Source organism: Nerophis lumbriciformis, linkage group LG32 (genome assembly GCF_033978685.3).
Source record: "Nerophis lumbriciformis linkage group LG32, RoL_Nlum_v2.1, whole genome shotgun sequence".
NCBI lineage: Eukaryota > Metazoa > Chordata > Actinopteri > Syngnathiformes > Syngnathidae > Nerophis > Nerophis lumbriciformis.
In genome coordinates, this window is record NC_084579.2 from 5,755,089 (window position 1) to 5,779,772 (window position 24,684).

General features: G+C 41.2%; 1 protein-coding gene across 1 annotated transcript; it reads left to right on the top strand.

Annotated features, from left to right (window-relative positions):
• Window positions 1-672: 672 nt before the first annotated feature.
• On the top strand, window positions 673-22,742 carry actr1b (actin related protein 1B). Its single transcript, XM_061926908.2, has 11 exons — window positions 673-868; window positions 6,173-6,237; window positions 6,316-6,391; window positions 10,258-10,383; window positions 14,712-14,836; window positions 14,902-15,118; window positions 15,187-15,279; window positions 17,376-17,550; window positions 17,626-17,687; window positions 21,983-22,023; window positions 22,104-22,742. The coding sequence occupies exons 1-11, from the start codon at window positions 821-823 to the stop codon at window positions 22,204-22,206; spliced, it is 1,131 nt and encodes a 376-aa protein (XP_061782892.1). The 5' UTR covers window positions 673-820; the 3' UTR covers window positions 22,207-22,742.
• The last annotated feature ends 1,942 nt before the right edge of the window (window positions 22,743-24,684 follow it).

Genomic DNA, 24,684 nt, shown 5'->3' on the forward strand with positions numbered 1-24,684 from the left:
AAAACATTTTCTTGAATAAAAAAGAAAGTAAAACAATATAAAAACAGTTACATAAAAACTAGTAATGAATGAAAATGAGTAAAATTTAACTGTTAAAGGTTAGTACTATTAGTGGACCAGCAGCGCGCACAATCATGTGTGCTTACGGACTGCATCCCTTGCAGACTGTATTGATATATATTGATATATAATGTAGGAACCAGAATATTAATAACAGAAAGAAACAACCCTTTTGTGTGAATGAGTGTGAATGAGTGTAAATGGGGGAGGGAGTTTTTTTGGGTTGGTGCACTAATTGTAAGTGTATCTTGTATTTTTTATGTTGATTTAATTAAAAAAGAGTAAAAAAAAAACAACAAAAAACGATACTGATAATAAAAAACCGATACCGATCATTTCCAATATTACATTTTAAAGCATTTATCGGCCGATATTATCGGACATCTCTAATTATTACTATTATTTTATTTATTTTTTTCTTCTTGAATGGGATTGTGCTGAACATTTTAATTTCCTCTCAAGTATTTCTGATTCTGATTCTGATTCTGATGTCCTTTGGTCCGAATAACAATTGCTTTCGTCTCGCCCCTCCCCCCACGAGACCCTTCCATTGTAATTGGTCGCTTCGCCTGTCAATCACATCGCCGACGCGTTATGGCGCTGGAGGGGGCGGGACAGATCCGCAGTGAGGAGCGGCGGGCTGCACACAGTGACGGGGCGTCGTTTGACACTTTTTACCCCCACACACACAATTCAACACTAAACTGGACGGAACAGGCGAACACGTCCATAGACACGCACCCAGCCGTTCTAGTCCGTCATGGAGTCCTATGACATTTTAGCCAATCAGCCTGTTGTCATCGACAATGTGAGTATGATGACGTCATTCATCCACACCCAAACCCGAGGCCGTCGCTTGTGCTAGCTGTTAGCTTCGCTCGCTATTGTCTTGCAGTGCGGTCTAGTTTTGCTCCACAAACACATCTTTTGGCCCCCAAACGTTCTGCGAAAAGTGTTTTTTTTTATCTACCAGCGGATGATTGTTTTGATACCTCAGCTAGCTGCGAGTGCTAACCGGCTAGCAGACAGATAATAAATGTTAGCTTGTTTAGTTAGCTTCAGCACAATATTCTCTTCATGCCGGATTGAAATCATATTTTCTGATTAAGTGTTAAGTGTAACGTTCGATTCGGCATTGTGTGTGTAAGCTTGTTTGCACACAACCATTGCTATGTGTATACTTACAATGAGCACCATTTGGTTGACATTGCAATACATGGACCAACCAACCAATCAATCCATCAATGTTTACTTATATAGCCCTAAATCACGAGTGTCTCAAATGGCTGCACAAGCCACAACGACATCAGCCCCTCCACGCAGGAGAGGGGGGCAGGGCAGAAAAGAGAGACGGCAGATCAACTGGTCTAAAAGTGGGGTCTATTTATAGGGCAGGGCCGACATCCGGGCAACTGAGCTACATACGGGTTCTTCGAGCCATAGCAACCTGACTGGCGTTGAAAACAAACCGTCGCCATTACTCTTTAACCTGTCGACCTGCGCTGATTAAACCCGTCATTCTGCCTCCAAAATGCCAAAAAACTGTGTTGTTTTTGGTTGTGCAAACCACAACTGGAAACAGGGAAAACAGGTCGTATTTTGTTCTGCCAAAGCGTGCTAAAAGCCCACAGAGACGAGACAAATGGCTCGCAGCTTTACACCGGGAAAACGAGGACGGTTCTCACCGGAGTCCCCCAAAATCCCGGGTCGTGTGTTCGGATCACTTCGTTTCTGGTAAATATAAGGAACAAAAATCCACCTTCTTAACCACAACTTGGCTATACCGTCCATGCTAATGTTGAACCCGTTGAATTTTTACTGAATAACGTTCGACAGCTGAAGTTGTTGTTGTTGCACAACAACAACATACGGTATAAAGGCTATTTTCGAAAACCGGTTTCATTTAAATTTGCACTTAACGGTTGGGTTTTTAAAAACCAATAAACCCTATAATTTTCATGTTGCCATTTAATCAACTTTTCAAGACAGTCGTAAAATGCTGTCTGCAAGTAATGGAATCCCAACCGGGACGCAACCATTATTTATAAATCCGTATCAGTATTAAGTTTTTCAATATTAAGTTGTTTCCCCCCTAATGTGAACAGGGTGACCTGGTGCGCTTGTGAGGTAGACATAATTTCCAAATTCCATGTCCGGCCATTGTGTAGGATTATCAGTCCACGCATCTGCTGGAAGGCGGTAAGGGCAGTCGTTTAATCCAACTACAGAACATTTTAACTCGTATCTTAACCTAGCCTCACTGGAAAGACTATTTACATAATCATACGCCATTTAGAACAGTTTAAAATGCAGTGAAACCTCGTTAAATGCCTTTTCTGTCAATGCTGTGTTCGCTGTGAGCTGGTTTGTTTTCAACGAATTCAATATGGCGACCGGTTGCTAGGGGATTGGCAGGCGGAAGTGACGTAGGTCCGCCCTCGCCTATAGGCTAGAGCTACCTGGGGCCACATTCGGCCCGTTAACTGTTTGAATCTGGCCCGCCGGACATTCCCAAATAATTTTTTTAGATCTTTAAGGTGAAAACTGTAGCTGCCATTATGATGTTTTCAAATGACAGTAAGTCTTGAACTATACAAAGTATTTCAATGGTTGGAATCTGCGCTTTTGCATGATATACTAGTTACTATTAGGGCTGGGCGATATGGCCTTTTTTTAATATCGCAATATTTTAAGGCCATATCACGATACACGATATATATCTCGATATTTTGCCTCAGCCTTGAATGAACACTTGATGCATATAATCACAGCAGTATGATGATTCTATGTGTCTACATTAAAACATTCTTCTTCATACTGCATTAATATATGCTACTTTTAAACTTTCATGCAGAGAAGTAAATCACAACTAAAAAAAAATCACTATTTTTTTCATACGTTGTTGATCTGGAAATGTTTGCCTCGGCATTTTGATGGTGTGGGCGTGTGGCACCGAACGGAGATGTTGACATGCGGAGTAAGCACTCTTCATTCTCTAGCAGGTGACTTTTCAAATGATGCTACATATTAGCAGTAATGCTACTTTTTATAGCAACGCTTTTGCCCCACACTTGACAAATTACGGTTGTCTGTTCAACATACCGTATATTACCAAATAAACGCCCTTGGGCAAATAACCGCCCATGTCCTAATAGCCGCCCGGGGTCTAACCCCATTTTGTGAATTAACCGCCTCTTCCTAATAACCGCCTATGTCCAAATAGCCGCCCAAGGGCTGTTATTTGCATAATTCAGATTAAAATGCTACTAGGGTTGCGTTTGCTGCAGTATTATTTTTTTGATGGCTTTATAGAGTACTTGGTACCATAATTTTATTTTTCCTGTATGCTGCTTTATTTAAAACTTGGAGTACTGTAGCCTTTATTTTATTTAAGTGACAGTATTATTGTTCTGTTTTGATGGTGGGTTTTGTACTTGAGTACTTGGTACCATAATTTAATTTTTCCCGGTAGGCTGCTTTGTTTAAAAAGTTTATTTATTTTTAGTATTGGTATTCTATATGACAATTGTTGCACTACTGCCATGTTGAGGCCTTGTTGATCTCTTGTCTTTTGATAGCCTACCTCATGTTGATCTATTGTTTTTTTGTTTGTATGTTTACAATAGCTTTAACATTTAAAGTTTTTTGTACGAAAAAAAAATACTGGACAGTAACCATTGTAACCAAATAATGGCCTGGTGCAGGCTGGTGCAAAAATAAATAAAAGCCTTGTGCAAATAACCGCCTGTCTCCAAAATCGATTTTGTGAAATAAACGCCCGGGCTACTATTTGGTAATATACGGTATTCCCACTTGAAGCCAAACCACCACCAGACGATGCTGTTTTTTGGGGGAATTAATTATTCCTTCATTTGTTACCAGATTTGCACCTTCTCTCTCGTATTACCACTCGCACGGCTGCGCTAGCATCACAGCTAATGTTACCCATGCTGCTACCTCTTTGCTGCGCAAGGGCGTATACGTATATGACGTGACAGTATGTAACGTGTGTAAGAAGGTGCGCTTGTCTGTCTGTGAGAAGGAGACACAGGAAAGAGCGAAGAGAGCCTGTAGTGTAATGCCAGCAGCTAAAAGCAACTGCGTGAGAACGTATACTCTCATATCACTATATAGTCATTTTCTATATCGCACAGAGACAAACCTGCGATATATCGCGTATATCGCCCAGCCCTAGTTACTATGATAATCTAATTAGTTACTATGGTGATCTAATGAGTTACTATGGTAATCGAATTAGTTACTATGGTAATCTAAGTCACAGCAGCTCAGACGAGGCACCAAGCACTGTGGGTGGGGAGCGTTTCCACAGAGTGTTTCCAGAGCGGCCAGGCTGAAAATGCGGGTGTCAGGGACAGACGCGGAAGGAGATTTTTACAACAAAGTTCTAAAGCTTAGTAATATATCAGATTGTAGGTGTGGTTTTTTTTACCCTTTGCGTTCATATTTCGCTATGTTTGTAGTAGAGATGCGCGGTTTGCGGGCACGTCCGCGGATTATCCGCGGATCGGGCGGATGAAATAAAAAAAAATTAGATTTTATCCGCGGGTCGGGTCGGGTCGGGTCGGGCGGTTGAAATAAAAAAAAATTAGATTTTAAATAGATTCAGGCGGGTGGCAGTTAAACCAATTCGGAAATATATATACATAGTTAAATGTTGTTACCCACATACGAAAAACGAGCAGGCACCTGCTGCATATGCCACAACAGAAAAAAGAAAAGAAAAAGAGATGGACACTTTTACGGAGCGGAGAAGGGATGCCTCGCCGGGGTCCGGGACCGAGGCCCCTTCCCCCGAGAGGGCCCCACCGGGAGCCGTAGCTGAGGCGATCCGCGAGAAGGGCCCGACGCACGTCCAGGGTCACCACCGCGCCCACCGACACCCCGCCTCGTCCGCCTTCGCCGCGGCCGGCGTCACGCGCAGCAGGTAAGCAGCTTACCTGCCCGCCACCCCTGTGGCCGGGGGCTCGTAACAGGGGTCACTCCACGCGCTCCGCCCGCGCAGCTTACCTGCCCGCCACCCCTGTTGCCGGGGGCGTGTAACAGGGGTCACTCCGCGCGCAGTGCGCTCACGAAAGGGGTGGGGCTCACCCTGGTTGATATAGACAGCAGGACGGTGGCCATGGAAGTCGGAACCTGCTAAGGAGTGTGTAACAACCCACCTGCCGAATCAACTAGCCCTGAAAATGGATGGCGCTGGAAGGTCGGGCCCATATCCGGCCGTCGCCGGCAGCGAGACGCGCTTGGAGGTGCGCTCAGCGCGGCTCCCATATGATTGCGCACTGGTGTGCGTCTGGGTCGTGACAGCGTGGCACGCGAATGTCTGTGCTGCTTTGGATCAGTCTCCTTTCTTTAACAGGCAAAAGCTTTATAACCTCACTAATGCCTTGCATCGTCTATATTAGATATATAACAACGGGCGGGTGCGGTTCTGATCAAATGTTAGGTCGGGTGGATGGCGGATGGTTGACGACTTTCTGATGCGGTTGCGGATGAAATAATTGCCTATCCGCGCATCTCTAGTTTGTAGCATTTTTGTTGCGTTTCGCTCGATTGTAGAATATGTGTATGGAGAGGGGGTGAGACGTTCATATGTTAATATTCAGTGTTTTATCGGTCACAGTTAATATTGTAAATCCCACATTCTATATTTTCATGTATATTCTGGGTGTCTCATTCAGTAAAAAAAAAACGGAAAATTCTGTTGTTTTTTTAAGGTCTGTCATAACGTTTTTAGCATTCAGACATTATTGTGAGGTTTTGTATGTGTTCCTAAAAATCAGATATACCGGCCCCCAGACAAAATTTTTTTGTCTAAATTTGGCCCCCCTAGTCAAAATAATTGCCCAGGCCTGGGCTAGAGTATACAAATGAGTTTTAAGACGGGACTTAAATGCTTCTACCAAGGATACTGGACGTGGCTCTGCTGGGTTAGACGTCATTTTGTCTTTACAGGAACAGGACCAAGTTGTTGGTGTGTGGCCTCCAGCTGTGTCTCATGATCCTCCTCTTCCTCACACACTTGATATTTCAGACATCAGTGCACATTCATTCCAGCAGCGTTGCTAATATGTTGTCACATGTGTCTCTGCAGGGGTCAGGGGTAATCAAGGCTGGGTTTGCTGGTGACCAGATTCCTAAATACTGTTTCCCGAACTAGTGAGTCCTCCTTTATCCTTCCTATGTGCTCTTTTCACAACCGTGACAATAATGTTCTCAAACTTGTGTGTGTGACAGTGTGGGACGTCCCAAACATGTGCGTGTCATGGCAGGGGCCCTTGAGGGCGACCTCTTCATCGGCCCTAAAGCAGAGGTAATGTGTTTTCATCTACAGTAATGCTGCAACCATTCATCCATTCATTCAGATTACATTTCTGTTGCTGTGATTAATCGTTTCATGATTCTGACAAATAAATCCAGTCCGCTTAAAAGAAAGTAAAATAAGTTAAATATAAGGTAATATATGGTAAAAAAAAAAGGTAAAATGAAAGTGGAAGGTAAATAGAAGGTAACAGTAATACAATAAAAGGTGAAAAAAGGTCAATAGAAGGTAAAATAAGGTAAATGGAATTTTAAATAACGTAGATGTAAGGTAAACCAAGATAAATTAATGGTAAAATAATGAATATAGAAGGTAACACTGAAAAAAAGGTAAAAAGATAAGATGGTGAAATAAAGTAAATGGAAGGTAAAGGGTCAAATAAGGTAAATAAAATGTAAAAGAAGAAATAAAGAAGGTAAAAGAAGAAATAAAGAAAGTATTTACAAGGTAAAAAAAGGAATATAGAAGGTAAGTGGAAGGTAAGAGTACTAAGTTAAAGGTAAAAGGAAAGTGGAAGGTAAAAAGAAGGAAATAGTAATGAAATAAAAGGTGAAAAAGGTAAATGGAAGGTTAAATTAGGTAAATAGAATTTAAAATAATGTAGATAGAAGGTAAACAAAGATAAATGAATCGTAAAAGAAGGAATATAGAAGTTGACAGTGAATAAAAAGTCAAAAGATAAGAAGGTAAAATAAAGTAAATGGAAGGTAAAAGGTCAAATAAGGTAAATAAAATGAAAAAGAAGAAATAAAGAAGGTAAAAGAAGAAATAAAGAAAGTATTTACAAGGTAAAAAAGGAATATAGAAGGTAAAAGAAAGTAAATGGAAGGTAAGAGTACCAAGTAAAAGGTAAAAGGAAAGTGGAAGGTAAATAGAAGGAAATAGTAATGAAATAAAAGGTAAATGGAAGGTTAAATTAGGTAAATAGAATTTAAAATAATGTAGATAGAAGGTAAACAAAGATAAATGAATGGTAAAAGAAGGAATATAGAAGTTGACAGTGAATAAAAACTCAAAAGATAAGAAGGTAAAATAAAGTAAATGGAAGGTAAAAGGTCAAATAAGGTAAATAATGAGTTTGAGTTTATTTCGAACATGCAATCATACAACATGATACATCACAATCTCCAGTTTCTCTATTCAACATGTTCGAAAAGGAGTAGGAAGAAGCAGAGCTTATTTAATCCTACCCCTTTTCTTTTACATAACAGTTGCTAAAACTTTTGTTCACTTCCTGTTCTCAATTTATTCACAATATACTCCATAAGTAATCACAATAAAAATAAGTAAATAAATAATAATTGGTGAAGTAAGTTACATTTCATATGTTGAGATAAGTAAGATTAGTTTGTGAGTGAAAGAATGAAAGAATGGATGAGTTAAATAAATACAGAATGTTTATCATGGTTCTTCTTCTTTATACTTTGTAAACACTTTAAGTAAAAAGAAGAAATAATGAAGGTAAACAAAAGGTAAAAGAATAAATAACGGTATATCATGTAAATAAAAGGTAACACAAGTTAAATAGAAGTTAAAAGACAGTCAAAGAAGGTAAAATAAGTTAAAGTCAGTCAAAGGTAAATCAAAGTTCAAATAAATTGGAGAAGATAAAACAATGTAGAAGGTAGAAAATGGTCAAATAAGCAAAATAGAAGGTCAAAGGAGGTACATAAAAGTTAAAATAAGTTAGAGAAGATAAAAAAAAGTTAGGAGATGGTCACATCAGTAAAAAAAAAAGGTAAAATACAGTCAAAGGTAAATAAATGTTTTAATATGTTTGAGAAGGTAGAAGATGGTCACGAGTAAAATAGAAGGTAAAATAAGCTTGAAAAAGGTACAAGGAGTTAAATAGAAGGTGAAACAAGGTAAAAGGTGCTCAAAGAAGGTAAATAGAAGGTAATTCATTATATGGCAAGTACAACAATCTTTTTTTATTTATTTTCCCTAAATGACGCATTGAAGCGAGGGATGTATATTTATAGGATTTTACAAATACTGATGTTCCTTATTGATACCGGTATTTATCTGTACTCTTATCGGTACTATATGTACTTGGTGTAAATAAAGATGGGGAAAATTTATTTTTTATTTTTTTTAGCTTTATTATTTCTATTATTATTGCTTCCTTTTTTGTGATTATTCCAAGCTGATCATCAGATCCTAGGGCTGGGCGATCATGGCAACAAGCAAAATCATCCGATTTTGATTAATATCACAATTTTTTGACAATCCTTGTAACTGCCAGTTTTAAAGCATCTGTGCTAAAACAAATAAACTTGGTTAATTCAACATTTTATTCACATTGTAAGTAAATAAAAAAGTAAGCTAAATTTTAAAAAAAGCATAATAATGTAACAATGTACCAATAAATGTGAGTTTACATGCTTTCAAGTAAAAGAAACCATGCAGGTGTGGGTTATAATTACAACAATTAGCTGGATTTAAAAAAAGTACCGATAGCCGAATCATTACTGTGGTGTTTTAAAGGAGCCATATGTAATACTTTCATGTCAAGTCATCATTAAATGATGTGTCAAAAGGCTAATATATCATGTTTTTTTCCAATACCTCTATAACTAATAACAGTAGTTCAGCCGGGATATGCTCATTTCAAAATTAGATTTACAGCCCCGAAATCTTGTTATTGTTTTCATTTCAATGTCCCACCCTCCACCGTTTGACCAATTAGAAAGTCCGTGAGTGTGTCACATCCAGGTTGCCAGTTACAGACCGCCATCTTGGTCTGGCTACTGCCACTGGTAAAGTTACTAAACATGTCAGACCTTCGTAAATCTAAAAGTTACCATTCTCAACTTACCGGTACTTATCAGGAACAAAACAAGGATTTGTATCGGGATGACTTTGAAAGATGGAGACCATTAAGGGCGGAGACGATTTTTTTCATATGGTTGGTTGTAGTTGGTTTTAGTCTTTGTTTTCTGATAGTACTGACAATAACCATATGATTGCCATTTGTTGTGATATTATACGCAGGCATGATGTACTTCTTCCTGAAAATAGCCGAATTTCTGTATAAAATGTGTTGGTTAGAGATTTGTTATTGACAAAATGCTTGTGTATTCAGCTATTATGGCCCCAGCACCTCAACCCCTAGTAAGAGGCAGTGGAAGTTTGAAGTTCCTTTGAGTAGTCCAGTCCATCCAGCTGCGTATCTGGCAACCTCAGTCAGGGAGAGAGGGAGGGGACTACAAAAATGTAACCGTAATTGTAGTACCGTTTCTGGCCACATTATGACATATGGCACCTTTAACAGTCCTCTTGGACCTACACAACAAGGAACCGCGAGCAAAACAATCCCAGTACTCTGTATAAATCCCTAGTCGAGGCTATTAAGTCTTTTATCTGATTACTCGGTTAATCGATAGCTGAGGCCCTCAGTGCCCTGGAGGTTAGAGTGTCCGCCCTGAGATCGGTAGGTTGTGAGTTCAAACCCCGGCCGAGTCATACCAAAGACTATAAAAATGGGACCCATTACTTCCCTGTTTGGCACTCCGCATCAAGGGTTTGAATTGGGGGTTAAATCACCAAAAATGATTCCCGGGTGTGGCCACCGCTGCTGCTCACTGCTCCCCTCACCTCCCAGGGGGTGATCAAGGGTGATGGCTCAAATGCAGATAATATTTTCACCACACCTAGTGTGTGTGTGACAATCATTGGTACTTTAATCTACATTCATGTGTCTGGTTCTTATCTGCTTCCAGCTTACATAACGCTCAAAACTGGAATTGTGTGTGTGTGTGTGTGTGTGTGTGTGTGTGTGTGTGTGTGTGTGTGTGTGTGTGTGTGTGTGTGTGTGTGTGTGTGTGTGTGTGTGTGTGTGTGTGTGTGTGTTGCAGGAGCACCGTGGTCTGTTGTCCGTGCGCTATCCGATGGAGCACGGTATCGTGAAGGACTGGAATGATATGGAGAGGATCTGGCAGTATGTTTACTCCAAGGAGCAGCTGCAGACCTTCTCAGAAGAGGTGAGCTTCTCCGTCTAAGGCAGGGGTCGGCAACCCAAAACGTTGAAAGAGCCATATTGGACCAAAAACACAAAAAAAACAATCTGTCTGGCGCCGCAAAAAATGAAAAGGTCTTTTAATGAAGGCAACACATGGCGTGTCTATATTAGCTATATTAGCCTACTATCAAAATGACTATGTGTCGCAGGCTGGAGTAAATCTTTGTTGACAGAAATGTTAAAATGTAATATTTATTCTACACATTTTTACAACATTAGAAACCATTAGTAAATCAGAGGCTACTCAGAAGGTGAGATAACTCCTGGAAATCACTGGCTTTTAATGGCCAAAGGTATATATGTGTGTGTCCAAGTTAAAGGAAACTGCAGGCTGTCTTCTTCTAATAGATTTATTACAATCTTTGGCAAGCTAGGTAATGTTTGCTGTGGTCTGGAACAACATGGCACACAAACAACTATCAGAAATGCAGCCAATATTTCATACAGATAATGTGTCATGAGACATGTAAATATAAATTAAATAGAGGACATACCGTATTTTTCGGAGTATAAGTCACTCCGGAGTATAAGTCGCACCGGCCGAAAATGCACAATAAAGAAGGAAAAAAACATATATAAGTCGCACTGGAGTATATGTTGCATTTTTTGGGGACATTTTTTGATAAAAGCCAACACCAAGAATAGACATTTGAAAGGCAATTTAAAATTAAAGCCCGCGTATTTGGCAGGTGCTAGTCCTAAATGTCCCGATACTTTTGTCCAGTGATAGTCCTAAGTGTCCCAATACTTTTGTCTACTTTTAGTCTGAAGTGTCCCAAGACTTTTGTCTAGTGTATCTACCTTGTCTGCATTGTGTGGGCACGTTGGTGCTTCCTGCTTTTAAGCAGCCATCTTAAAAAAACAGCAGCATCAGCGCAGCGGATCTTTGAAGGGTCATAAAATCAAAACCGGAGCAGTTAGAAAAACGCGCTTCTGTAGTTTTAATCACAAGGGTTCAATCTCTCTCCTGTGTTAGTTTGAAGGCAAAACGACAAACGCGCTCAGAGGAGATAGATTTTGAAGGAAGGTGACCGGTTTTTACAAAAAATTTGTTTTGAAGAGGGAATAGCAAACTTCCTGTTGATTTTTGCTGAGTGTTGTCAATCTATGAAATGTAGGTCTAAGTGAGACCTACATAGAGGTTTTTGTTTCATGTCTCTCTGACTTTCCCAGTGGGAGTTACAGGCAGTTTTGTCATTTTCCGAGGAGCAGTTTTTTCTGCGTTTTATAAAAAAATTGCGGTAGAGCACAATTTTTAGATTTGGGGTTAAGTTTTTTCATTAGATCACAGTTTTAGCCAGTCCTGATGTGTGTGTTCAGTTTGGTGAGTTTTGAAGCATGTTAAGGGGGTCAAATTAGAGCTCAAAGAGGCAAAAGTGACTGTTTATAGTACTTTTTTGTCTTGAAGGGGGAATTGCCAACTTCCTGTTGATTTTTGCCCAAAGATGTACAATTATAAAAGTTTGGTGTAAGTCAGACCTACATAGGGGTTTTTGTTTCATGTCTCTCTGACCTTCCTAGTGGGAGTTACAGGCAGCTTAGTTTTATTTTCTTCCTAGGGGGCGCTAGAGCGCAATTTTGAGTTTTGGGGTTCGGTTCATGCGGGCCCTAATAAATAAAGAATAGTGAACAACAGGCTGAATAAGTGTATGTTATATGAGGCATAAATAACCAACTGGTATGTTAACGTAACATATTATGGTAAGAGCCATTCAAATAACTATAACATATAGAACATGCTATACGTTTACCAAACAATCTGTCACTCCTAATCACTAAATCCCATGAAATCTTATACGTCTAGTCTCTTACGTGAATGAGCTAAATAATAATATTTGGATATTTTACGCTAATGTGTTCATCATTTCACACATAAGTCGCTCCTGAGTATAAGTCGCACCCCCGGCCAAACTATGAAAAAAAACTGTGACTTATAGTCCGAAAAATACGGTAAGTAAATGAAATTAAATGAGCTCAAATATAGCTACAAACGAGGCATGATGATGCAATATGTACATACAGGTAGCCTAAATAGCATGTTAGCATTAATTAGCTTGCAGTCATCCACTGGCCAAATATGCCTGATTTAGCACTCCAACAAGTCAATAACATCAACAACAATAACATGCACCTTTGTGCATTCACACACAGCATAAAACTTTTGGTGGACAAAATGAGACAAAGGATTGGAAGATTTTACATGTCAACAAACTGTTGCGTCACAGTCCACACTATGGTGAGTTCAAGAGCCGCCGAAATGAGTAGGACAAAACGATGTTCACCAAATAGTGTCATCAGTGAAGGATTGCTTGATTGATTGAAACTTGTATTAGTAGATTGCACAGTACAGTACATATTCCGTACAATTGTTCACTAAATGGTAAGTTTTTCAACTGGTTTAAGTCGGGGTCCACGTTAATCAATTCATGGTACACACAAACATATAAACAGTGGTAGTTGTAACAATTGGGAAGGTTTGTGTCATGTTTGTCCTCAAACAAAAAAACATACTAAAACAAAAAATTATTTTCCATTTTCCATCCTTTTTTCAAAATGCTCCAGGGAGCCACTAGGGCGGCACTAAAGAGCCGCAGGTTGCTGACCCTTGCTCTACAGCAGGGGTGCTCATTACGTCGATCGCGAGCTACCGGTCGATCTCGGAGGGTGTGTCAGTTGATCACCAGCCAGGCATTAAAAAAATAGTCCTAAAAATGAGCGATCATAAATCTTCACTATGACGTCACTTGATTGACATTCACGGCACCCGAGGGTCTTCTGAGATGACGCTGGCTGCTGCCAGCTCATTAAAATTACCGACAGGAAGGCGAGAAACACTTTATTTCAACAGACTCTGGCGCCGTACCTGTCGTCAAAACTCCAAAGACCGACTGCACAGTTGCACAATAAAAGCTCTGCTTCATCCTGCCTGCGCTACCAAAATAAGAGTCTCAGAAAGCTGGCGTGCACAAGCTAGCAAGCTACGGAGTTTGCCGACAATGTATTTCTTGTAAAGTGTATACAAAGGAGTACGGAAGCTGGACAAATAAGATGCCAAAAACCAACCACTTTCATGTGGTATTGGACAGAAAGGACTTTTTTTTTCTCCTCCATTCGAAAATGCGGACATTATCATCACCACTGTCTGATTCCAATCAATGCAAGTCATCAGAATCAGGTAATACACCAACTTATATTCTTGTCTTCATGAAAGAAAGGAATCTATATGCGTTAAACATGCTTGTATTACCTTTAAACACCTTTAAATTATTAACAATATTAACTATATGTGTTAAACATGCTCGTATTATCATTAAACACCTTTAACTTATTACCAATATTAACTATGTGTATTAAACATTCTTGTATTATCATTAAACACCTTTAATTTTTTAACAATATTAACTATACGTGTTAAACATGCTCGTATTATCATTAAACACCTTTAACTTGTTAACAATATTAACTATATGTATTAAACATACTTGTATTATCATTAAACACCTTTAATTTTTTAACAATATTAACTATATGCTTGCATTATCATTAAACACCTTTTAACTTGTTAATATTAACTATATGTATTAAACATGCTTCTATTATCATTAAACACCTTTAATTTTTTAACAATATTAACCATATGTGTTAAACATGCTTGTATTATCATTAAACACCTTTAACTTATTACCAATATTAACTATGTGTATTAAACATTCTTGTATTATCTTTAAACACCTTTAACTTGTTAACAATATTAACTATATGTATTAAACATACTTGTATTATCATTAAACACCTTTAATTTTTTAACAATATTAACTATATGCTTGCATTATCATTAAACACCTTTTAACTTGTTAACAATATTAACTACCGGTATATGTATTAAACATTATTGTATTATCATTAAACACCTTTAACTTGTTAACAATATTAACTACCGGTATATGTATTAAACATGCTTGTATTATCATTAAACACCTTTAACTTGTTAACAATATTAACTATATGTATTAAACATTCTTGTATTATCATTAAACACCTTTAATTTTTTAACAATATTAACTATATGTGTTAAACATGCTTGCATTATCATTAAACACCTTTAACTCCTTAACAAAAACATATATTTCATAAATAAGTAAATGTAAATGATATATATGAATGAGGTAGATCCCCACGACTTGTTCGATTGAAAAGTAGCTCGCCTGCAGAAAAAGTGTGAGCACCCCTGCTCTATGGTGATGGTGGTTGTTGTGAATATTGACCAGCATGTGGTTCTGTGTTTGCCAGCATCCGGTCCTGCTGACGGAGGCGCCCCTCAACCCCAGCGTCAACCGCGAGAAGGCGGCGGAGGTTTTCTTCGAGACCTTCAACGTTCCCGCTCTCTCCTTTTCCATGCAGGCGGTGCTCAGCTTGTAAGCGGTTAGCGTTTTCCTTCTCCGCGGCGAAAACAGATGACACGTTGTGTGACCTCCCCCAGGTACGCCACGGGACGCACCACCGGCGTGGTGTTGGACTCGGGAGACGGCGTGACTCACATAGTGCCCACCTACGAGGGCTTCGCCATCCCGCACTCCATCCTGCGCATGGACATCGCGGGCAGAGACGTGTCGTGGTACCTGCGTCTCCTCCTGCGCAAGGAGGGCTACAACTTCAACACGTCTGCAGAGTTTGAGGTGGTGCGCACCATCAAGGAGGTGAGTTGGGGGCGGGGTGTGTTGGAGAAGGGGCGTGCCTCACACGCCACGCATGCTTGTGCCACCAGAGGGCGTGCTACCTGTCGCTAAACCCCCAGAAGGATGAGACTCTGGAGACGGAGAAGGCCCAGTACATCCTTCCAGACGGCAGCACCTTGAACGTAAGTTGTGTTCACGCCAAACTCTATGGCGTCACATTAGTGCCAAAAATCCGAGTGCATAAAAACTGTTATTGCGCGCTGATTCTCCACTTCGTGCGCGCGCGCGACACCCTTTTGTGCGCGCCTGGTGCCTTTCTGCGCGCGCGCTGACGCCTTTCTGCGCGCTCTCTGTGTACTCCTGGCATCTCTCCTCGCGCTCTCATGTTTCTTTTTGGCACTTTGGGGGCGGGTACGCTTAGACGGCCCCTCCTTTCTGATTGGCTGTGAGCATTTTTCATATGACCAATCATTCTCCAGTGTAGCAACGTTGTAGCCATCTTACCTCGGACATCTAGCCTCAATCATTACATTGATGTCAATGGTATATGTACTAATTAAATTACCATAACTTGCTCGATTTTCGACCAATTTACAAACGGTTTGCCTTGTTACAAATCTTATTACATGTAGATATGACATAGGATGCTGTACCTGTTGAAATTACCTCTTTCGCTTTAAAAAAAAAGAAGACTTAATTGTGCAACATAGTTGTGTAGGGTCAGTGTTAGTCAGTTCTCTGATTATTTTAAACTGTTTCAGAATACATTATTAAAAGCTATTTTTAACATTTTAAAAACAAAATTCAAAGATTATTTCATTAATTTTATGGCTGAATCAAAAGAAATTCCATAAATTAGAAAACAAATGTTCAAGAAGAAGTGAAAATATAAAATAATGTTATGGTTGGATGTTATTGCTGGTGGACCAGTTCTGGCTGAAAGATGTGATTATGGTGTTGTCTTATTATTTATTTGGGTCACATTTTGTATTACCCTGTATTGTGTTTATGTGGTATGAAATAACCTTCATAATTTTTTTATCCACTAATTCCTCCGTAAATCTTGATACATATTGACGATGACCCGCCCTGCTATACTTCTGATTGGCTCTGAGCATTTATCAGCTTTTTTCGCCTGACCAATCAGAAAGAAGGGGCTGTCTAAGCATACCCGCCCCCAAAGTGCCAAAAAGAAACATGACAGCGCGAAGAGAGATGCCAGGAGTACACAGAGAGCGCGCAGAAAGGCGTCGCGCGCGCAAAAAGGCACCGCGCGCGCTAGAGATGCGCGGATAGGCAATTATTTCATCCGCAACCGCATCAGAAAGTCGTCAACCATCCGCCATCCACCCGACCTAACATTTAATCAGAACCGCATCCGCCCGCACCCGCCCGTTGTTATATATCTAACATAGACGATGCAAGGCATTAGTGAGGTTATAAAGATTTTGCCTGTTAAAGAAAGGAGACTGATCCAATGCAGCACAGACATTCGCGTGCCACGCTGTCACGGCCCAGACGCACACCAATGCGCAATCGTATGGGAGCCCCACCCCTTTCGTGAGCGCACTGCGCGCCGAGTGACCCCTGTTACGAGCCCCCGGCCACGGGGGTGGCGGGCGGGTAAGCTGCTTACCTGCTGCGCGTGACGCCGGCCGCGGCGAAGGCGGACGAGGCGGGGTGTCGGTGCGGTGGGCGCGGTGGTGACCCTGGACGTGCGTCGGGCCCTTCTCGCGGATCGCCTCAGCTACGGCTCCCGGTGGGGACCTCTCGGGGGAAAGGGCCTCGGTCCCGGACCCCGGCGAGGCGTCCCTTCTCCGCTCCGTAAAAGTGTCCATCTCTTCTTCTTTTTTTTTTCTTCTGTTGTGGCATATGCTGCAGGTGCCTGCTCGTTTTTCGTATGTGGGTAACAACATTTAACTATGTATATATATTTCCGAATTGGTTTAACTGCCACCCGCCTGAATCTATTTAAAATCTTTTTTCTTTTTTTTTTCAACCGCCCGACCCGACCCGCGGATAAAATCTAATTTTTTAAAATTTCATCCGCCCGATCCGCGGATAATCCGCGGACTCCGCGGTTGTGCCCGCAAACCGCGCATCTCTAGCGCGCGCACAGAAAGGCACCGTGCGCGCGCAAAAGGGTGTCGCGCGCGCGCACGAAGTGGAGAATCAGCGCGCGATAACAGTTTTTATGCGCTCGGATTTTTGGCACTAATGTGACGCCATAAAACTCCGCCTCCTCCTGTCGTGACCGCCGTCCTCATGCCGTATTCAGATCGGGCCGGCCCGCTTCCGCGCCCCCGAGCTGCTCTTCAGGCCCGACCTGGTGGGCGACGAGAGCTTAGGCATCCACGAGGTTCTGGCCGACGCCATCCTGAAGTCCGACATGGACCTGCGTCGCACGCTCTTCTCCAACATCCTGCTGAGCGGGGGGTCCACGCTCATCAAAGGTGGGCGTGGCAACACGTAAAGGTGGGCGTCGCCACCTGCGATGGTCATTTGTGACTCTGTGTCTCCTCCCTCAGGGTTTGGAGAGCGACTACTAACAGAAGTGAAGAAGCTGGCGCCCAAAGATGTCAAGATCAAGGTGGGCACACACCTCTTTAGGACCACCCTTTCTAGATATATAAAGATTTATATTTACAACAATAATAATATATACATACTATGCCAATATAAAAAAGAGAAGCTTTTAATTAGGGCCCGCATGGCCCATTGCATAAGGACTCCCAAAGGGAGTCCTTATGCAATGGGACATAAGGACCTATTGAATTTGTAAGGTTTTATTCTTTATTATTATTATTCTTCCGCAACTTTGCGCTGTAATTTGACCCCCTTAGCATACTTCAAAATTCACCAAATTTTACACACACACCAGTAATATACGGCAAAACGTTTTATCAAAAAACCAAAACTCAAAATTGCGCTCTAGCGCCCCCTATGAAAGAAAAAAAAACTAGACTGCCTGTAACTCCCACTAGGAAGGTCGGAGAGACATGAAACAAAAACCTTTATGTAGGTGTGACTTAGACCTAGATTTCATAATAGTATATTCTCGGGCAAAAATCAACAGGAAGTTGGCAATTCCCCATTCAAGACAAAAAAGTACTAAAAACAGTAACTTTTGCCTCTTTGAGCTGTATTTTGACCCCCTTAACATGCTTCAAAACTCACCAAACTGAACGCACACATCAGGACTGGCAAACATTGCGATCTAAAAAAAAAAAAAACCTAACCCCAAATCTCAAAATTGAGCTCTAGAGCAATTTTTGAATAAAACCGAGAAAAAACTGCTCCTCAGAAGAAAAAAATGACAAAACTGCCTGTAACTCCCACTGGGAAGGTCGGAGAGACATGAAACTAAAACCTTTCCGTAGGTCTTACTTAGACCTACATTTCATAAATTGACAACCCCCAGCAAAAATCAACAGGAAGTTTGCTATTCCCCCTTCAAAACAATTTTTTTGTAAAAACCGGTCACCTTCCTTCAAAAACTATCTCCTCTGAGCGCGTTTGTCGTTTCGGCTTCAAACTAACACAGGAGAGAGATTGAACCCTTGTGATTAAAACTACAGAAGCGCGTTTTTCTAACTGCTCCGGTTTTGATTTTATGAGCCTTCAAAGAACCGCTGCGCTGCTGTTTTTTTAAGATGGCTGCTTAAAAGCAGGAAGCAACAGCATGCCCACACAATGCAGACAAGGTAGGTACACTAGACAAAAGTATTTGGACACTTAGGACTAGCACCTGCCAAATATGCGGGCCCGACCAATGCTGCTTGCAGCTTTAATTTTGTTTGTAATTCATTTTTAATCTTCATTATTTACTTCAAGTTATTACAGTATGTCTCTATATCAGTGGTGTCAAAGTCAAGGAATGAATGAACTATGACCCCCAGGATGATATTTGATTAGTATTAGAACCGGCCCGCAGGCCACAGTCGCTTGCTGCTGTTTTGCATGCACCAATATTCCATCAGTGTTGGCACTAGGAATTTTCAAAATCAATCAAATCATAAAAATGGGGTCCCACAGTAGATTTTTGGGGTCCCACTTTTTTGTCACCGTTTTGAAAACCAATGATAAATGTGTGCATTATCCTGTTATATCTCACATTCTATATTGGGTTTTGGAAAAAGGTTGTCTTATACCTCTAAAGCAGTGGTTCTTAACCTTGTTGGAGGTACCGAACCCCACCAGTTTCATATGCGCATTCACCGAACCCTTCTTTAGTGAAAAATAAAATGTTGTTTTTTTTCCAAATTCAAGACAAAGTTATATGTTTTTGGTAACACTTTAGTATGGGGAACATATTCTAAGTAACAAAGACTTAATTTAGAGTTATTTGGTTAGTGTTAGAGGGTTAGGGTTATAATAAGGCCATGCCGAATAAGGCATTAATAAGTACTTAATAATGACTAGTTAAGAGCCAATATATACTAATTTGCATGTTAATAAGCAACTAATTAATGGTGAATATGTTCCCCATGCTAAAGTGTTACCATGTTTTTTTTTACTGGTGCATAAAATGAAGCGTGCATGAACATCACCTTGTTCAAACAACAAAACCAACACAGTGCATAAACTCACAACAAATTACACACCTGCAAATCAGTCAGCTGTTATATCCATAATATGCCGATAGGGAGAAGTTCGTATTTACACGATGAGTCGGGTGTGTTTTGACCTCCGCCGAACCTTTGAGGCCGACACACCGAACCCCTAGGGTTCCATCGAACCCAGGTTAAGAACCACTGCTCTAAAGGGTTAGTGGCCACATGCGTGGACAGCACCTTTTAGCTGTTATTTCCAAAATTGTGTACACTACTGAATTGGGGTCTTATGGCCACTTATGTGGACACTTATACTGCCATCTGGTGGTGTCAGAAGAGCATAACATACAATGGAATTTGGGGGGTAAAAAGTGTGAAAATAAGAATTAGCATGTCACTAAACCTGAAGTACACGTTTGTGTACTTATGGACTAAGTACATAATATCAAAAGATGATTCTTAGTTTTTATTCTAATTAGGGTCCAATAAGCCCAAATAGCAAAGAGAAATAAAGAAAAAAGCATGTAAACAAACAGCTTGGGCCTTAAGAGGATAAATAAAAAAATATATATATAAATAATCCAAAAGAAAACACATTTTTATGCATATGTAAATGTATTGAGTTATAAATATTCATTCACTTTCTTCCTTCCTTCATGGATCTAAACTTAACCGCTTTTTTCTATATTTTTATTGTCATATTTTCAGAATGTGTTTGTTCTATTTTTAGCCAAAGTAAGACAAAGAAAACAATCTGAAGTTGTCTTTATTTTTTAGTTTTAATGCCATGATTTTAATAGTCCGGCCCGCGTGTGCACACATTTTCCTCCACGCGGCCCCTGAGCTAAAACGAGTTTGACACTCCTGATCCATATACCGTATTTTCCGCACCATAAGGCGCCCTGGGTTATAAGCCGCGCCTTCAATGAACGGCATATTTCAAAACTTTGTCCACCTATAAGCCGCCCCGTGTTATAAGCCGCATCTAACTGCGCTAAAGGGAATGTCAAAAAAACAGTCAGATAGGTCAGTCAAACTTTAATAATATATTAAAAACCAGCGTGATGTGGGCGCGCATGGAGTCGTATATCAACATGGACGGAGCTGCGTGAAAAAAGCCACCCGGCCTCTTCGCGTAAACTTACCTTAACCACTCGCTCATCTTTTCTTCATCCATCCCTTCGAGTTAGCTTTTATGATGACGCCGGCTGGAAAGGTCTCTTTTGGCAAGGTCTTCCTTTTGAATATCACCATGGGTGGAAGTTTCTGGCCATTAGCATGGCAAGCTAGAACCACAGTGAAGGATGACTTCTCATTCCCTGTGGTGCGAATATTCACCGTACGTGCTCCCGTTGTATCCACAGTGCGGTTCACAGGAATATCAAAAGTCAGTGGAACCTCGTCCATGTTGATAATGTTCTCTGGCCGGATCTTTTTTTCAGCTATCTTGTTTTTACAATATGCACGGAAAGTAGCCAGCTTTTCTTGAAAGTCTTTAGGCAGTTGCTGTGAAATAGTAATCCGTGTGCGGATGGAGAGATTGCGTCTTTTCATGAACCGGATCCCTGTCGCTTAGTAGGAGCCATTTTGTGGTCTTTACAGATGTAAACACACAAAGGAAATGAAACGTGATATCCGCGCGCTTCTTCTTCTTCTACGCGGGCGGGTGGTTGCTTACAGTAGAAGAAGAAGCGCTTCCTGTTCTATGGGGGCGGGTGCTTACCTTGGCGGTTGCTTGCGTAGAAGAAGAAGCACTTCCTCTTCTACGGGGAAAAAAGATGGCGGCTGTTTACCGTAGTTGCGAGACCGAAACTTTATGAAAATGAATCTTAATATTAATCCATATATAAAGCGCACCGGGTTATAAGGCGCACTGTCAGCTTTTGAGAAAATTTGTGGTTTTTAGGTGCGCCTTATAGTGCGGAAAATACGGTACATATTTATTCATTTATTTATTTTAAATTAATTTTGGCCAAAGGTAGCGCATATCAATTTCTTACACACACTTATTACATATGTTGGCCAGAGGGGGAGCTTTTCACATTTTTACACACACTTGTTATTTCATATGTTGACCAGAGGGGGAGCACTTTTAAAAGCGACACACAGTCAATTTGAAAAAAAACACCCTCCTTTTTGGGACCACCCTCATTTTGACCAGCAGGGGGTGCAAATGAGACATTGTCTATTAGATGCAATGTTATTGGGACCATGATTTATGTCATCACTTGTTCACACCTCCTCATATGGAAGATACTTTTCCTTCTTCATGTCTCAAGAAGGGTAGAAATACAAGAACACACACTTACTTGGTACCATTGTGTGTGTGCAGATCTCGGCCCCTCAGGAGAGACTCTACTCCACCTGGATCGGGTACATTTAGAATTTTCCCATGAATAATCTTGACCAATTGGAAATAAATAATCACCTGACCTTTTTGGCTCCGCCCACAGAGGCTCCATCCTGGCGTCATTGGACACCTTCAAGAAGATGTGGGTGTCCAAGCGGGAATATGAAGAAGATGGCGCGCGAGCCATCCACAGGAAGACCTTCTAGAAGACACTCTGGCTCCGCCCAGCCTGCCGCTTTAGCCCCGCCCCCTCCCTCGCCCCCGCTCACGACTCGAGAGGGGTGTGTGAGTGGGCGGCACTCGGCCCCGAGGACTCCTCCCGGCCTCAGGCCACGCCTCCTTTCTACGTGAAGGTGTACATTGTCAATAAAAGTCCACTTTTTTTTTTTTTGTTGGTTTTTTGCTACGTTTCCATTCCAAAGTGTTTTGACCTGACGGCCGTGGCCACGTTGGCGCACACAACGCCGTCCGAGGAGAGTCAGCACGTTTAAGACGACTGACCGGTCTTTGAGGACAACAATCGACAACAAAATATTTTAGTTGAAATGCAGCAGTCTTTTTCTGTTAGCCGGCTGGGCGAGTCGCATGTCGGAGACTCGCCGCACGTCCACGAGATGCACCGAGGACGTGAAGGCCAGCGAGGCTTTTGGACCTTTTTTTAAAACCTGCACGGAGGAACGACAATGTTTGCTAACACATAATTATTATTATTATTTTAAGAAATAAACATTTATGTCTGCTGCTCTAACGCTTCTTATTTTTCATCAGCCGAGCAACTTTCTTGTGTCAGTGCACTTCAATGAGTGTACTTAGTTCCTGAGTGTGTGAATGTGGTACGTGCAAGCTGGAACCCAGAACTAGCAACCTTTTTGATTGATTGATTGAAACTTGTATTAGTAGTAGTGATGGGTCCGGCAACACCGATGCATCGGCGCATGCGTCGAGCTCATAGAGCGAAACCCTGTGTCGGTGCGCGTACCGCTTTTAGAAAGTCACGTGACCGATCATGAGCTGTTTTGGTCACGTGACCGATACGCCAACTGTGTCGCACTGACGCCTCCTCTGTGCCCTGTGAGCGGCTCTTTTCTACAGCCGGAGAAAAAATAACTAAGAAGAGAAATCGTCTAAAATGTAATACGTCGGAAAAACTTTTTTTATTTTTTATAAAAATGTGTAAAAAATAAAATTAAAAAAATTCCCAGTCCACAATCATCCACAACACGTTCTCTTAGATTTCCATGTTATGATACATGTTCACATTATTTATTGACTGTATCTAAAAAAGATAAAAATATATTTTTGTTTAAATGAAGATATGAAATAATCCTAAATGACTTGGTTTATATTATTGTATAAACTAGGGCAGGGGTCACCAACGCGGTGCCCGCGGTCACCAGGTAGCCCGTAAGGACCAGATGAGTCGCCCGCTCGCCTGTTCTAAAAATAGCTCAAAGAGCAGCACTTACCAGTGAGCTGCCTCTATTTTTTAAATTGTATTTATTTACTAGCAAGCTGGTCTCGCTTTGCTCGACATTTTTTATTCTAAAAGAGACAAAACTCAAATAGAATTTGAAAATCCAAGAAAATATTTGAAAGACTTGGTCTTCACTTGGAATAAGCGGTAGAAAATGGATGGATGGATGGGTCTTCACTTGTTTAAATAAATTCATTTATTTTTTTACTTTGCTTCTTATTACTTTTAGAAATACAATTTTAGAGAAAAAATACAACCTTAAAAATGATTTTAGGATTTTTAAACAAATATACCTTTTTACCTTTTAAATTCCTCTTCTTTCCTGACAATTTAAATCAATGTTCTAGTAAATTTTTTTTGTTTTTATTGTAAAGAATACATATTTTAGCTTCTGTTTTTTCAACGAAGAATATTTGTGAAATATTTCTTCAAACTTACTATGATTAAAATTCAAAAAAATTATTCTGGCAAATCTAGAAAATCTGTATCCATCCATCCATCTTCTTCCGCTTATCCGAGGTCGGGTCGCGGGGGCAGCAGCCTAAGCAGGAAAGCCCAGACTTCCCTCTCCCCAGCCACTTCGTCAAGCTCCTCCCGGGGGATCCCGAGGCGTTCCCAGGCCAGCCGGGAGAGATAGTCTTCCCAACGTGTCCTGGGTCTTCCTCGTGGCCTCCTACCGGTCGGACATGCCCTAAACACCTCCTTAGGGAGGCGCTCGGGTGGCATCCTGACCAGATGCCCGAATCACCTCATCTGGCTCCTCTCGATGCGGAGGAGCAGCGGCTTTAAAGTTAAAGTTAAAGTACCAATGATTGTCACACACACACTAGGTGTGGCGAGATTATTCTCTGCATTTGACCCATCACCCTTGATCACCCCCTGGGAGGTGAGGGGAGCAGTGGGCAGCAGCGGTGGCCGCGCCCGGGAATCATTTTGGTGATTTAACCCCCAATTCCAACCCTTTATGATTACTTTGAGCTCCCCCCGGATGACAGAGCTTCTCACCCTATCTCTAAGGGAGAGCCCCGCCACCCGGCGGAGGAAACTCATTTCGGCCGCTTGTACCCGTGATCTTGTCCTTTCGGTCATAACCCAAAGCTCATGACCATAGGTGAGGATGGGAACGTAGATCGACCGGTAAATTGAGAGCTTTGCCTTCCGGCTCAGCTCCTTCTTCACCACAACGGATCGATACAGCGTCCGCATTACT